General features: G+C 61.3%; 1 protein-coding gene across 5 annotated transcripts in view; it reads left to right on the top strand.

The window, feature by feature from the left end:
- The first annotated feature begins 3,534 nt into the window (after positions 1-3,534).
- Positions 3,535-15,975, top strand: part of mkrn2 (makorin, ring finger protein, 2) — a 74,924-nt gene continuing 62,483 nt past the window's right edge. For 3 of the 5 annotated variants that reach the window (XM_086001747.1, XM_086001743.1, XM_086001744.1), the window contains exons 1-2: positions 3,636-3,744; positions 5,456-5,584. In XM_086001747.1, coding sequence (XP_085857873.1) covers positions 3,716-3,744; positions 5,456-5,584 — 158 coding nt within the window. In that variant the 5' untranslated portion in view covers positions 3,636-3,715. The other 2 variants (XM_086001746.1, XM_086001745.1) reach the window with 2 other exon arrangements.

Genomic DNA, 15,975 nt, shown 5'->3' with positions numbered 1-15,975 from the left:
TAGCACCCACCGATGGCGCGCTCAGGTGAGCTAAACAACTCCCTATATTGCACCCCAACATCCTCTTATATAACACCTTTAACATAGAAAAAACAGGACACATTTTTCTACAAATTGACCTGATCATTGTTCTGATGTTTGTTTTGTTGATAACTAATTCTGGGGGGGCGGGTGCGGAATATCAATCTGTGCCTCCACATCATACAACACAGAAATAGGAGGGGGGGAATGGCATTTTTTTGACCATCTGCTTTTTGGTATCCAGCTTTCATCTTACATTTGCCCGATGTACCCAATTAAAAACTGAAACAAACAGAAAATGTTGGAAATAAACAGTTGATCTAGCAACATCTGTAAAGAGAACAGATGGGTTGCTGTTTCAGGGCTAGAGCTCTCAACGGAATTTTGCTTTCATTTCAATTTTCATCATTTGCAGGATTTTTTTTTTACCTCCACTCAAAAAGTGCACTGTCTGGTTTCCAGCTCATCCTGCTGTTATGCCTTTTTAAAAATAATACATAAAGATGATTATCATAACCACTGCTTCCATTTTTTCAGACAGCGGTTGCTGGTAATGATTCTGCTTTTGTCATTTTCAGCTCCTCTAGACCCTTCTCTTGTTTCTTTTATTGTCCCATTACCTTGCTCCATCATCCATTTTGCCCTTTAATCACCCCCGCCTTCCACCCTATCACAGTCCTACCCTTCCATTCTTTCCTCCCCTCCCACCCCTTCCCTGCCCCTGTACTTGCTCAATACCTGTTACATCTCTGACTTTTACCAGTTCTGATGAAAAGTGATTGACCTGAAACGTTAACTCAGTTTCTCTCTCCACAGATGCTGCCTGACCTGCTGATATTTCCAGCATTTTCTGTTTTAATTATAACGATGACACTGAGTTATAACACTTTTGTCCTGAGGAGAGGACTAAATAATAACAGTCAAGGTACAGTCGAGGTACATTCCCACGAGGGGGAAAGGTAGGGCAACCAAAGTTAGAGCTCCCTGGATGATGAAAGAGATAGAGAGTAAGATGAAGCAGAAAAAGAGCGCGTATGACAGATGTCAGGTTGAGAATACAAGTGAGAACCAAGCTGAATATAGAAAGTTCAGAGGGGAAGTGAAAAAGGAAGTAAGAGGGACAAAGAGAGAGTATGAGAATAGATTGGCAGCTAAAATAAAAGGGAATCCAAAAGTCTTCTATAGGCATATAAATAGTAAACGGGTAGTAAGTGGAGGGGTGGGGCTGATTAAGGACCAAAACGGAGACTTACACATGGAGGCAGAGGGCATGGCTGAGGTACTAAATGAGTACTTGGCATCTGTTTTTACCAAGCAAAAGATGCTATCAAAGTCATAGTGAAAGAGGAGGTAGTTGAGATACTGGATGGGATAAAAATTGAAAAGAGAAGGTACTAGAAAGGCTAGCTGTACTTGAAGTAGATAAGTCACCAGGACGGGATGGGATGCATCCTAGGATGCTGAGGGAAGTAAAGGTGGAAATTGCGGAGGTACTGGCCATAATCTTCCAATCCTCCTTAGTACAGGGGTGGTGCCAGAGGAGTGCAGAATTGCAAATGTTACACCTTTGTTCAAAAAAGGGTGTAAAGATAAACCCAGCAACTACAGGCCAGTCAGTTTAACCTCGGTAGTGGGGAAGCTTTTAGAAATGATAATCCGGGACAAAATTAAGTAATTTGGACAAATATGGATTAATTAAGGAAATTCACCACGGATTTGTTAAAGGCAAATCGTGTTTAACTGACTTGATTGAGTTTTTTGATGAGGTAACAGAGAGGGTTGATGAGGGCACTACGGTTGATGTGGTGTACATGGACTTCCAAAAGGTGTTTGATAAAGTGCCACATAATAGGCTTGCCAGCAAAGTTGAAACCCATGGAATAAAAGGGACAGTGGCAGCATGGATACAAAATTGGCTAAGTGACAGAAAACAGAGAGTAGTGGTGAATGGCTGTTTTTCGGACTGGAGGAAGGTATACTGTGATGTTTGCCAAGGGTCGGTACTAGGACCACAGCTTTTCTTGATATATATTAATGATTTGGACTTGGGTGTACAGGGCACAATTTCAAAATTTGCAGATGACACAAAACTTGGAAGTATAGTAAACAGTGAGGAGGATAGTGATAAACTTCAAGAGAACATAGACAAGCTGGTGGAATGGGCAGACATGTGGCAGATGAAATTTAACGCAGAAAAGTGCAAAGTGATACATTTTGGTAGGAAGAACGAGAAGAGGTAATATAAACTAAAGGGTACAATTCTAAAGGGGGTGCATGAACAGAGAGACCAGGGGGTATATGTGCACAAATCATTGAAGGTGGCAAGGCAGGTTGAGAAAGCAGTTAAAAAAGCATATGGGATCCTGGGCTTCATAAATAGAGGCATAGAGTACAAAAGCAAGGAAGTTATGATGAACCTTTATAAAACACTGGTTCGGCCTCAACTGGAGTATTGTGTCCAATTCTGGCACAGAAGGAGGCCAGTCAGCCCGTCGAGCCCGTGCCAGCTCACTGCAACAGCACTTCAGCTAATCCCACTCCCTCGCCCTTTCCCCTTAGCCCTGCAAATTTTTTTCCTTTTTGAAAGACATAATTGGATCTGCCTCAACCACCCTTTCAGGTAGTGCATTCCAGAGCATAACCACTCGCTGCATAAAAAAGTTTTTCCTCATGTTGCCTTTGGTTCTTCTGCCAATCACCTTGAATCTGTGTCCTCTGTTTCTTGACCCTTCCGCCAATGGGAACAATTTCTCTCTACTCTGTCTAGACCCCTCATGATTTTGAATACCTCTTATCAAATCTCCTCTCAACCTTTTCTGCTCTAAGGAGAACAAACCCAGCTTCTCTTGTCTATCCACATAACTCTAGTCCCTCATCCCTAGAATCATTCTCGTAAATCTTTTCTGCACCCTCTCTAAGGCCTGCACATCCCTCCTAAAGTGCGGTGACCAGAATTGGACACAATACTCGAGTTGAGGGCGAACCAGTGTTTTATAAAAGTTCATCATAACCTCCTTGCTTTTGCACTCTATGCCTCTATTTATGAAGCCCAGGATCCTGTATGCTTTTTTAACCGCTTTCTCAACCTGCCTTGCCACCTTCAATGATTTGTGCACAAATACCCCTGGTCTCTTCTGTTCATGCACCCCCTTGAGGATTGTACCCTTTAGTTTATATTGCCTCTCCTCATTCTTCCTACCAAAATATAACACTTCGCACTTTTCTGCATTAAATTTCATATCCCATTCCACCAGCCTGTCTATGTCCTCCTGAAATCTATCACTATCCTCCTCGCTGTTCACTATACTTCCAAAGCAAAAGGAGATGTTAATGGGACAAGTAAGGAAACAAAAGGTAAGTCTAGAAGAGGTGTAAATGGGAATGGCAGAATCATCAACAACTGCCATGTGGAAAAAACCAGGGCAGAGGTTTAGGGCCTGATTTTTGGGGGAGGGGGGTCACGTGAGCGGGTGCGCGTGACGTCAAGCGACCATTACTTCCTGGTTACGAAATAAACAAGAGCCGCAAGCAGCGCCCCCCTCCGGCGCCGCCGGGACTGCAGGCGCGCTGTTGAGCTCCGGAACCGTGTGTCAGTCGGCGCTGTGGTGGGTACGCGGGTTTAGACGGACGGACAGGAAATTGGTGGTGGTTGGGGAGGATGGGGGAATGAAGAGGATGTAGGACTGGCGGCGGAATGATGAGTACTAAACAGGTGACGTGCAGGTACTGAGCCTCTTAATTCTGTCCCTGCTTTGGTGGGTGGCATGGCGTTCCGGGGCGAAGGGTTTTAGGGAACAGGGACCGGTGTTGCAGCCGCCATGAGACAGGGGGCTGTAACTGAGGGCCAGGCCTTCACCTTCCCTCCCCCGCTTTCAGTACCGAACAAACTCCCTCAGCACAAAGGAGCTGAGCGCCGGCGGTCCCGGCTCCCTGTTTGATCGTCTGCTGCCATTATTTGCGATTTTAAAACAGTTTGTGTGTTGGGGATTAAATATTAAGACCTTCCATTGTTAAATAGCCAAATACATTAATCCTGGGTTTTTTTAAAAACTTTTTTTTTGGCTTGTTGAATGTATTTTAAGACTGATATTACTGCCAGTTGGAGCTTAAACTCATTAACTTCTAAAACCATCGTGATGTTTTGTTTCTGTGCTGAAGGAGTTCAAGTTTTACTTGCGAGATATTTGGAATACCTGTGTTCTGTGGCATCATGAACTTGTACCGTGCTTGCCCTGGACATCTGGAATTGGATTGGTGTCAAGATCGTCCAAACAAAACCAGTTTGTAATCTCAGCGTCTTGTTCAACTCCGAGCTGAGCTTCTGATCTGGTATCCAGTCCCACACAAAGACTGCCTACTTCCAGCTCCATAACATTTGCCTACTTCTGCCCCTATCTCAGCCCATCTGTTGCTGAAACTCTCATTCTTTGTCGCCTCCAGACTCAATTATTCCAAAGCTCTTCTCTGGAATTATCCCTAAACACCCTGTCTCTCCACCTCTATTTACTTAAAGGCCCTCCTTGAAACCCATCCCTTGGACCAAACTTTGGGTCACTCCTCCAGATATCTCCTTTGACAAGGTGTCCATCTTTTTCATTGTGCCTCTTTGAAGCACATTGGGACATTGTTCTATGTTAAAATGCTATATAAATGCAAGTTGTTGTGTTACAATCTAGGTTTGCACACACACACTAGGCAATAGATTCTCCAGCATCTGAGTACAATATGACACATCAGTTTTGGCTCTGTGTTGTGCATCCACTGTGGTATCTTGCAGTGATGTGCATTTGTGACTATATTTTTCATTGTGTTGAAGAGATCGCCATATATTTTATACAAAATATATGTTGGACAGCCTTTGCACAGTAGTTTTTAAAGTTTAAAAGACAACTGAGGACCATGGGTTAAGCATATAGCATGCTGTCTCCTTTCATAACATTTGATTATCAGCTTACCTGCAGTATACAATGGACACCCTAATACTAACAGTTTGTAGCTGGTCTGGATTCCTAGCATCCCAACTAAGTATAGCTGCCAACTATTTTGTGGGGGTTGTAATCGAAGGTCCACACCTTTTATAAAACCATATGCTTGGGGATCGATGAGTCAGAAAATTGAGGCAACACTTTATAAAATGTAAATTAACCCGAGTTGGAGCAGACTACATCATTTGGTTTTTTTCATGTATATGAATGCTTTTGTAAAATATAAAATCACACTGGTGATTAGTGTCGTGATGTTGCCATAGCTATTTATGGATGCCCTTTTGTTTTTTTTGGAGAATATTGTATGTTTTTACTTTGCTCCCTCTCCCTTCCTTTCAGATAATTCTATAAACAATGTTGTATAACCTATTTGATGTCTCAAACATTGTGGTTGTGTTTATATTAACAGAAGTAAAATGGTCTAAACCCTATTCAATAATTCTGTTTAGATATTTTATGCATGGGGTCTGCCGTGAAGGGAGCCGCTGTATGTTTTCCCATGATTTGTCGACAAGCAAGCCATCTACAATCTGTAAATTCTACCAGAAAGGACAGTGTGCCTACGGGGACCACTGCAGGTAGGGTTACAGTGATTGTTTTTTTTTAACTAATACTGTGCTACTGCTACTAAATTATTTTGGGAAGTAAATTGTTGGGTTATACAATTTTAAGGAACAGGGACAAGCATGTCAAACTCATGCTCTCTATTGTAAATTCAAAGCTAGCCAGAATTGTTTTCCTGTGAAAACAAAGATCTTGTACACTCTTTGCTTGTTCTCTTTCCCACAAAATGAATGCTTAAATCTGAATACAGGAAACTTAGTGCTATCTGGCACCCACGGGACCGAGCTGCTGCCGTTGCCTGAAAACTGCCGTACTCTCCAGAGTTAATGTTGAGAGATACGGAGATTCTTATCTCCGTATTTGACAGCACAAACTGTTGCTTAGCAACAGCTTCTAAACACTCGGGTGTGGCCCTAAAGCTCTGTAGCTGAAGCTGTTGCTATAGCTACAGACCTTGCACAGCTTGACTGTTCAAACAAAGCAAAAAAAACAAACAAAAAGAATTAAAAAACGGCTGCTGATTTTTGCCGGTGGCTCCAGATTGCCGGATAGCTCACCTCCGGATAGCACAAAGTTTCCTGTACATTGTCTACTTTTCTGTTCGTGCTTTTCCTGGCTCTGATACCTAACCTGTTTATGTTTGCCTCCTGTTTTAAGACTTGCCCTTTTATTTCTTGACTCCATTTATTTCTCATATATATTAACGGCAGCAACATTCTCAGGGGATGATATGAGGCTTTAGTACCAAGAACAGTGCATGTTCAGTGAGTTCCTGAATCTTTTTCGGGTTTTCAATAAAAAGCTCACGGTATTAGTTTTCTTAAAGGAGTGCGAGCTGAGTTTGTTGCTGGCCAGCTGTGAGCACTAAAACCCTATCTAGTACCACTTCTAAAGTTAACAATTGCACACACATGGCACCCAGGTATAAAAGTCATGCCTGGCTCCATTATGTCTTGTGGTTGCTGAAGGTACAAATGACCAGTTTTAGTCGAGCCTGTATGTTCTGACAAAAATGACATGAATCCCAGCGCAGTAGTGGAAAGACCCGAAAATATTTAAGGATAGGAACTGTATTATTTTATTTACAAGTGCTGCAAAGAAGTAGAGTTCTGTGAAATGCCAGAAGATGTTATTACTTGGTGTAACAGACTGCACGCACACTTTAACCACCTTAGTTTATTCAGCTCTTTGCAGACCCTTTAGCTGTTGGAGGAAAAAAATCTTAAATAGTTTTGTTCTTTTGTTTGCCTTTTTTAGCAAGTAGGTGCTGGTGAGGCAGTTTTGTGGTGTGCAGATATAGGGGGAATTTAACTCCCTCCACTCAGCAGAAACCAGGCCTGAGTTAAAATCCAAATGGTGGACTTGCAGCTCTTTCCTGCCCTGCAGCCATTTCAATGCGGCTGCTGTTTTGGGCAATGGAAACGCCCTCCAGACTCGGGCAGGAGCCTCACGAATAAATGTAAATCGGGGTCCGATGGTATCACTTGGTCTCTGATGCAGTTGTTTCTCCCCCCCCCCTTCTCCCCCCCCCCCCCCTTCTCTCCCCCCCCCCCCAACTCCCCTGCTTCCCCCCCCCCCCCCAACTCCCCTGCTTCCCCCCCCCCCCCAACTCCCCTGCTTCCCCCCCCCCAACTCCCCTGCTTCCCCCCCCCCCCAACTCCCCTGCTTCCCCCCCCCCAACTCCCCTGCTTCCCCCCCCCAACTCCCCTGCTTCCCCCCCCCCAACTCCCCTGCTTCCCCCCCCCAACTCCCCTGCTTCCCCCCCCCCAACTCCCCTGCTTCCCCCCCCCCCAACTCCCCTGCTTCCCCCCCCCCCAACTCCCCTGCTTCCCCCCCCCCAACTCCCCTGCTTCCCCCCCCCCCAACTCCCCTGCTTCCCCCCCCCACTCCCCTGCTTCCCCCCCCCCACTCCCCTGCTTCCCCCCCACTCCCCTGCTTCCCCCCCACTCCCCTGCTTCCCCCCCCACTCCCCTGCTTCCCCCCCACTCCCCTGCTTCCCCCCACTCCCCTGCTTCCCCCCCCACTCCCCTGCTTCCCCCCCCACTCCCCTGCTTCCCCCCCACTCCCCTGCTTCCCCCCCCACTCCCCTGCTTCCCCCCCCACTCCCCTGCTCCCCCCCACTCCCCTGCTTCCCCCCCCACTCCCCTGCTTCCCCCCCCACTCCCCTGCTTCCCCCCCCACTCCCCTGCTTCCCCCCCCACTCCCCTGCTTCCCCCCCCCACTCCCCTGCTTCCCCCCCCACTCCCCTGCTTCCCCCCACTCCCCTGCTTCCCCCCCCACTCCCCTGCTTCCCCCCCCACTCCCCTGCTTCCCCCCCCACTCCCCTGCTTCCCCCCCCACTCCCCTGCTTCCCCCCCCCACTCCCCTGCTTCCCCCCCCCACTCCCCTGCTTCCCCCCCCACTCCCCTGCTTCCCCCCCCCACTCCCCTGCTTCCCCCCCCCCACTCCCCTGCTTCCCCCCCCCACTCCCCTGCTTCCCCCCCCCACTCCCCTGCTTCCCCCCCCACTCCCCTGCTTCCCCCCCCCACTCCCCTGCTTCCCCCCCACTCCCCTGCTTCCCCCCCCCACTCCCCTGCTTCCCCCCCCCACTCCCTGCTTCCCCCCCCCACTCCCCTGCTTCCCCCCCCCACTCCCCTGCTTCCCCCCCCCACTCCCCTGCTTCCCCCCCCCACTCCCCTGCTTCCCCCCCCCCACTCCCCTGCTTCCCCCCCCCCACTCCCCTGCTTCCCCCCCCACTCCCCTGCTTCCCCCCCCCACTCCCCTGCTTCCCCCCCCCACTCCCCTGCTTCCCCCCCCCACTCCCCTGCTTCCTCCGCCCCCCCACTCCCCTGCTTCCCCCCCCCACTCCCCTGCTTCCCCCCCCCACTCCCCTGCTTCCCCCCCACTCCCCTGCTTCCCCCCCCACTCCCCTGCTTCCCCCCCCCCCACTCCCCTGCTTCCCCCCCCCCACTCCCCTGCTTCCCCCCCCCACTCCCCTGCTTCCCCCCCCCCACTCCCCTGCTTCCCCCCCCCACTCCCCTGCTTCCCCCCCCACTCCCCTGCTTCCCCCCCCACTCCCCTGCTTCCCCCCCCCCACTCCCCTGCTTCCCCCCCCACTCCCCTGCTTCCCCCCCCCCACTCCCCTGCTTCCCCCCCCCCACTCCCCTGCTTCCCCCCCCCCACTCCCTGCTTCCCCCCCCCACTCCCCTGCTTCCCCCCCCCACTCCCCTGCTTCCCCCCCCCACTCCCCTGCTTCCCCCCCCCACTCCCCTGCTTCCCCCCCCACTCCCCTGCTTCCCCCCCCCACTCCCCTGCTTCCCCCCCCACTCCCTGCTTCCCCCCCCCCACTCCCCCTGCTTCCCCCCCCCACTCCCCTGCTTCCCCCCCCCACTCCCCTGCTTCCCCCCCCCACTCCCCTGCTTCCCCCCCCCCACTCCCCTGCTTCCCCCCCCCACTCCCCTGCTTCCCCCCCCCCACTCCCCTGCTTCCCCCCCCCACTCCCCTGCTTCCCCCCCCCACTCCCCTGCTTCCCCCCCCCCACTCCCCTGCTTCCCCCCCCACTCCCCTGCTTCCCCCCCCCCACTCCCCTGCTTCCCCCCCCCACCTCCCTGCTTCCCCCCCCCACTCCCCTGCTTCCCCCCCCCACTCCCCTGCTTCCCCCCCCACTCCCTGCTTCCCCCCCCACTCCCCTGCTTCCCCCCCCCCACTCCCCTGCTTCCCCCCCCCCACTCCCCTGCTTCCCCCCCCCACTCCCCTGCTTCCCCCCCTCCCTTCCCCCCCCACTCCCCTGCTTCCCCCCCCCCCACTCCCCTGCTTCCCCCCCCCACTCCCCTGCTTCCCCCCCCCCCACTCCCCTGCTTCCCCCCCCCCACTCCCTGCTTCCCCCCCCCACTCCCCTGCTTCCCCCCCCCCACTCCCTGCTTCCCCCCCCCCACTCCCCTGCTTCCCCCCCCCCACTCCCCTGCTTCCCCCCCCCCACTCCCCTGCTTCCCCCCCCCCACTCCCCTGCTTCCCCCCCCCCACTCCCCTGCTTCCCCCCCCCCACTCCCCTGCTTCCCCCCCCCCACTCCCCTGCTTCCCCCCCCCCACTCCCCTGCTTCCCCCCCCCACTCCCCTGCTTCCCCCCCCCCACTCCCCTGCTTCCCCCCCCCCACTCCCCTGCTTCCCCCCCCCCACTCCCCTGCTTCCCCCCCCCCACTCCCCTGCTTCCCCCCCCCCACTCCCCTGCTTCCCCCCCCCCACTCCCCTGCTTCCCCCCCCACTCCCCTGCTTCCCCCCCCCCACTCCCCTGCTTCCCCCCCCCCACTCCCCTGCTTCCCCCCCCCCCACTCCCCTGCTTCCCCCCCCCACTCCCCTGCTTCCCCCCCCCACTCCCCTGCTTCCCCCCCCCCACTCCCCTGCTTCCCCCCCCCACTCCCCTGCTTCCCCCCCCCCCACTCCCCTGCTTCCCCCCCCCCACTCCCCTGCTTCCCCCCCCCCACTCCCCTGCTTCCCCCCCCCCACTCCCCTGCTTCCCCCCCCCCACTCCCCTGCTTCCCCCCCCCCACTCCCCTGCTTCCCCCCCCCCCACTCCCCTGCTTCCCCCCCCCACTCCCCTGCTTCCCCCCCCCCACTCCCCTGCTTCCCCCCCCCACTCCCCTGCTTCCCCCCCCCACTCCCCTGCTTCCCCCCCCCCACTCCCTGCTTCCCCCCCCCACTCCCCTGCTTCCCCCCCCCACTCCCCTGCTTCCCCCCCCCACTCCCCTGCTTCCCCCCCCACTCCCCTGCTTCCCCCCCCCCACTCCCCTGCTTCCCCCCCCCACTCCCCTGCTTCCCCCCCCCCACTCCCCTGCTTCCCCCCCCCCACTCCCCTGCTTCCCCCCCCCCACTCCCCTGCTTCCCCCCCCCCACTCCCCTGCTTCCCCCCCCCCACTCCCCTGCTTCCCCCCCCCCCACTCCCCTGCTTCCCCCCCCCCACTCCCCTGCTTCCCCCCCCCCACTCCCCTGCTTCCCCCCCCCACTCCCCTGCTTCCCCCCCCCCACTCCCCTGCTTCCCCCCCCCCCACTCCCCTGCTTCCCCCCCCCCACTCCCCTGCTTCCCCCCCCCCACTCCCCTGCTTCCCCCCCCCCACTCCCCTGCTTCCCCCCCCCCACTCCCCTGCTTCCCCCCCCCCACTCCCCTGCTTCCCCCCCCCCACTCCCCTGCTTCCCCCCCCCCCACTCCCCTGCTTCCCCCCCCCCACTCCCCTGCTTCCCCCCCCCCCACTCCCCTGCTTCCCCCCCCCCACTCCCCTGCTTCCCCCCCCCCCACTCCCCTGCTTCCCCCCCCCCACTCCCTGCTTCCCCCCCCCCACTCCCCTGCTTCCCCCCCCCCACTCCCCTGCTTCCCCCCCCCCCACTCCCCTGCTTCCCCCCCCCCCACTCCCCTGCTTCCCCCCCCCCACTCCCCTGCTTCCCCCCCCCACTCCCCTGCTTCCCCCCCCCCACTCCCCTGCTTCCCCCCCCCACTCCCCTGCTTCCCCCCCCCCACTCCCCTGCTTCCCCCCCCCCACTCCCTGCTTCCCCCCCCCCCCCACTCCCCTGCTTCCCCCCCCCCACTCCCCTGCTTCCCCCCCCCCACTCCCCTGCTTCCCCCCCCCCACTCCCCTGCTTCCCCCCCCCACTCCCCTGCTTCCCCCCCCCCACTCCCCTGCTTCCCCCCCCCACTCCCCTGCTTCCCCCCCCCCCCACTCCCCTGCTTCCCCCCCCCCCACTCCCCTGCTTCCCCCCCCCCACTCCCCTGCTTCCCCCCCCCCCCACTCCCCTGCTTCCCCCCCCCCCACTCCCCTGCTTCCCCCCCCCCACTCCCCTGCTTCCCCCCCCCCCACTCCCCTGCTTCCCCCCCCCCACTCCCCTGCTTCCCCCCCCCACTCCCCTGCTTCCCCCCCCACTCCCCCTGCTTCCCCCCCCACTCCCCTGCTTCCCCCCCCCACTCCCCTGCTTCCCCCCCCACTCCCTGCTTCCCCCCCACTCCCCTGCTTCCCCCCCCCACTCCCCTGCTTCCCCCCCCCCACTCCCCTGCTTCCCCCCCCCCACTCCCCTGCTTCCCCCCCACTCCCCTGCTTCCCCCCCCACTCCCCTGCTTCCCCCCTCCCTGCTTCCCCCCCCCCCCTGCTTCCCCCCCCCCCCCTGCTTCCCCCCCCCTGCTTCCCCCCCCCCCACTCCCCTGCTTCCCCCCCCCCACTCCCCTGCTTCCCCCCCCCACTCCCCTGCTTCCCCCCCCCACTCCCCTGCTTCCCCCCCCCCACTCCCCTGCTTCCCCCCCCCACTCCCCTGCTTCCCCCCCCACTCCCCTGCTTCCCCCCCCCCACTCCCCTGCTTCCCCCCCCCACTCCCCTGCTTCCCCCCCCACTCCCTGCTTCCCCCCCCCACTCCCCTGCTTCCCCCCCCCACTCCCCTGCTTCCCCCCCACTCCCCTGCTTCCCCCCCACTCCCCTGCTTCCCCCCCCCACTCCCCTGCTTCCCCCCCCCCCACTCCCCTGCTTCCCCCCCCCCCCACTCCCTGCTTCCCCCCCCACTCCCCTGCTTCCCCCCCCCACTCCCCTGCTTCCCCCCCCACTCCCCTGCTTCCCCCCCCCACTCCCTGCTTCCCCCCCCCACTCCCCTGCTTCCCCCCCCCACTCCCCTGCTTCCCCCCCCCCCACTCCCCCTGCTTCCCCCCCCCCCCACTCCCCTGCTTCCCCCCCCCCCCCCACTCCCCTGCTTCCCCCCCCCCACTCCCCTGCTTCCCCCCCCCCCACTCCCCTGCTTCCCCCCCCCACTCCCCTGCTTCCCCCCCCCACTCCCCTGCTTCCCCCCCCCACTCCCCTGCTTCCCCCCCCCCACTCCCCTGCTTCCCCCCCCCACTCCCCTGCTTCCCCCCCCCACTCCCCTGCTTCCCCCCCCACTCCCCTGCTTCCCCCCCCACTCCCCCTGCTTCCCCCCCCCACTCCCCTGCTTCCCCCCCCCACTCCCCTGCTTCCCCCCCCCCACTCCCCTGCTTCCCCCCCCCCACTCCCCTGCTTCCCCCCCCACTCCCCTGCTTCCCCCCCCCACTCCCCTGCTTCCCCCCCCCACTCCCCTGCTTCCCCCCCCCACTCCCCTGCTTCCCCCCCCCCACTCCCCTGCTTCCCCCCCCCACTCCCTGCTTCCCCCCCCACTCCCTGCTTCCCCCCCCACTCCCCTGCTTCCCCCCCCCCACTCCCCTGCTTCCCCCCCCCACTCCCCTGCTTCCCCCCCCCCACTCCCCTGCTTCCCCCCCCCCACTCCCCTGCTTCCCCCCCCACTCCCCTGCTTCCCCCCCCCCACTCCCCTGCTTCCCCCCCCCCACTCCCCTGCTTCCCCCCCCACTCCCCTGCTTCCCCCCCCACTCCCTGCTTCCCCCCCCCACTCCCCTGCTTCCCCCCCCACTCCCCTGCTTCCCCCCCCACTCCCCTGCTTCCCCCCCCACTCCCCTGCTTCCCCCCCCACTCCCCTGCTTCCCCCCCACTCCCCTGCTTCCCCCCCCACTCCCCTGCTTCCCCCCCCCACTCCCCTGCTTCCCCCCCCACTCCCCTGCTTCCCCCCCCACTCCCCTGCTTCCCCCCCCACTCCCCTGCTTCCCCCCCCCACTCCCCTGCTTCCCCCCCCCACTCCCCTGCTTCCCCCCCCCACTCCCCTGCTTCCCCCCCCACTCCCCTGCTTCCCCCCCCACTCCCCTGCTTCCCCCCCACTCCCCTGCTTCCCCCCCCCACTCCCCTGCTTCCCCCCCCCCACTCCCCTGCTTCCCCCCCCCCACTCCCCTGCTTCCCCCCCCACTCCCCTGCTTCCCCCCCCCACTCCCCTGCTTCCCCCCCCCACTCCCCTGCTTCCCCCCCACTCCCCTGCTTCCCCCCCCACTCCCTGCTTCCCCCCCCACTCCCCTGCTTCCCCCCCCACTCCCCTGCTTCCCCCCCCACTCCCCTGCTTCCCCCCCCACTCCCCTGCTTCCCCCCCCACTCCCCTGCTTCCCCCCCCACTCCCCTGCTTCCCCCCCCACTCCCTGCTTCCCCCCCCACTCCCCTGCTTCCCCCCCCCACTCCCCTGCTTCCCCCCCCCCACTCCCCTGCTTCCCCCCCCCACTCCCCTGCTTCCCCCCCCCACTCCCCTGCTTCCCCCCCCACTCCCTGCTTCCCCCCCCACTCCCCTGCTTCCCCCCCCCACTCCCCTGCTTCCCCCCCCCCACTCCCCTGCTTCCCCCCCCACTCCCCTGCTTCCCCCCCCACTCCCCTGCTTCCCCCCCCCACTCCCCTGCTTCCCCCCCCACTCCCCTGCTTCCCCCCCCACTCCCCTGCTTCCCCCCCCACTCCCCTGCTTCCCCCCCCACTCCCCTGCTTCCCCCCCCCACTCCCCTGCTTCCCCCCCCACTCCCCTGCTTCCCCCCCCACTCCCCTGCTTCCCCCCCCCACTCCCCTGCTTCCCCCCCCACTCCCCTGCTTCCCCCCCCACTCCCCTGCTTCCCCCCCCCACTCCCCTGCTTCCCCCCCCACTCCCCTGCTTCCCCCCCCACTCCCCTGCTTCCCCCCCCACTCCCCTGCTTCCCCCCCACTCCCCTGCTTCCCCCCCCACTCCCCTGCTTCCCCCCCCACTCCCCTGCTTCCCCCCCCCACTCCCCTGCTTCCCCCCCCACTCCCCTGCTTCCCCCCCCCACTCCCCTGCTTCCCCCCCCACTCCCCTGCTTCCCCCCCCACTCCCCTGCTTCCCCCCCCACTCCCTGCTTCCCCCCCCACTCCCCTGCTTCCCCCCCCCACTCCCCTGCTTCCCCCCCCCACTCCCCTGCTTCCCCCCCCCACTCCCCTGCTTCCCCCCCCCACTCCCCTGCTTCCCCCCCCCACTCCCCTGCTTCCCCCCCCACTCCCCTGCTTCCCCCCCCACTCCCCTGCTTCCCCCCCCACTCCCCTGCTTCCCCCCCCACTCCCCTGCTTCCCCCCCCCACTCCCCTGCTTCCCCCCCCCCACTCCCCTGCTTCCCCCCCCACTCCCCTGCTTCCCCCCCCCACTCCCCTGCTTCCCCCCCCACTCCCCTGCTTCCCCCCCCCACTCCCCTGCTTCCCCCCCCACTCCCCTGCTTCCCCCCCCACTCCCCTGCTTCCCCCCCCACTCCCCTGCTTCCCCCCCCCACTCCCCTGCTTCCCCCCCCCACTCCCTGCTTCCCCCCCCACTCCCCTGCTTCCCCCCCCACTCCCCTGCTTCCCCCCCACTCCCCTGCTTCCCCCCCCCACTCCCCTGCTTCCCCCCCCCACTCCCCTGCTTCCCCCCCCCACTCCCCTGCTTCCCCCCCCCACTCCCCTGCTTCCCCCCCCACTCCCCTGCTTCCCCCCCCACTCCCCTGCTTCCCCCCCCACTCCCCTGCTTCCCCCCCCACTCCCCTGCTTCCCCCCCCCACTCCCCTGCTTCCCCCCCCACTCCCCTGCTTCCCCCCCCCACTCCCCTGCTTCCCCCCCCACTCCCCTGCTTCCCCCCCCACTCCCCTGCTTCCCCCCCCACTCCCCTGCTTCCCCCCCCCTCCCCTGCTTCCCCCCCCACTCCCCTGCTTCCCCCCCACTCCCTGCTTCCCCCCCCACTCCCCTGCTTCCCCCCCCCACTCCCCTGCTCCCCCCCCCACTCCCCTGCTTCCCCCCCCACTCCCCTGCTTCCCCCCCCCACTCCCCTGCTTCCCCCCCCACTCCCCTGCTTCCCCCCCCCACTCCCCTGCTTCCCCCCCCCACTCCCCTGCTTCCCCCCCCACTCCCCTGCTTCCCCCCCCACTCCCCTGCTTCCCCCCCCTCACTCCCTGCTTCCCCCCCCACTCCCCTGCTTCCCCCCCCCACTCCCCTGCTTCCCCCCCCCCACTCCCCTGCTTCCCCCCCCCACTCCCTGCTTCCCCCCCCACTCCCCTGCTTCCCCCCCCACTCCCCTGCTTCCCCCCCCACTCCCCTGCTTCCCCCCCCACTCCCCTGCTTCCCCCCCCCACTCCCCTGCTTCCCCCCCCCACTCCCCTGCTTCCCCCCCCCACTCCCCTGCTTCCCCCCCCACTCCCCTGCTTCCCCCCCCACTCCCCTGCTTCCCCCCCCCACTCCCCTGCTTCCCCCCCCCACTCCCCTGCTTCCCCCCCCCACTCCCCTGCTTCCCCCCCCACTCCCCTGCTTCCCCCCCCCACTCCCCTGCTTCCCCCCCCACTCACCCCTGCTTCCCCCCCCACTCCCCTGCTTCCCCCCCCACTCCCCTGCTTCCCCCCCACTCCCCTGCTTCCCCCCCACTCCCCTGCTTCCCCCCCACTCCCCTGCTTCCCCCCCCACTCCCCTGCTTCCCCCCCCCACTCCCTGCTTCCCCCCCCCACTCCCCTGCTTCCCCCCCCCCCACTCCCTGCTTCCCCCCCCCACTCCCCTGCTTCCCCCCCCCACTCCCCTGCTTCCCCCCCCCACTCCCCTGCT

This window comes from Somniosus microcephalus, chromosome 11 (assembly GCF_052327205.1).
Source record: "Somniosus microcephalus isolate GS21.2 chromosome 11, FLI_Smic_1.0, whole genome shotgun sequence".
NCBI lineage: Eukaryota > Metazoa > Chordata > Chondrichthyes > Squaliformes > Somniosidae > Somniosus > Somniosus microcephalus.
This window is presented reverse-complemented; position numbering and strand designations above follow the sequence as displayed.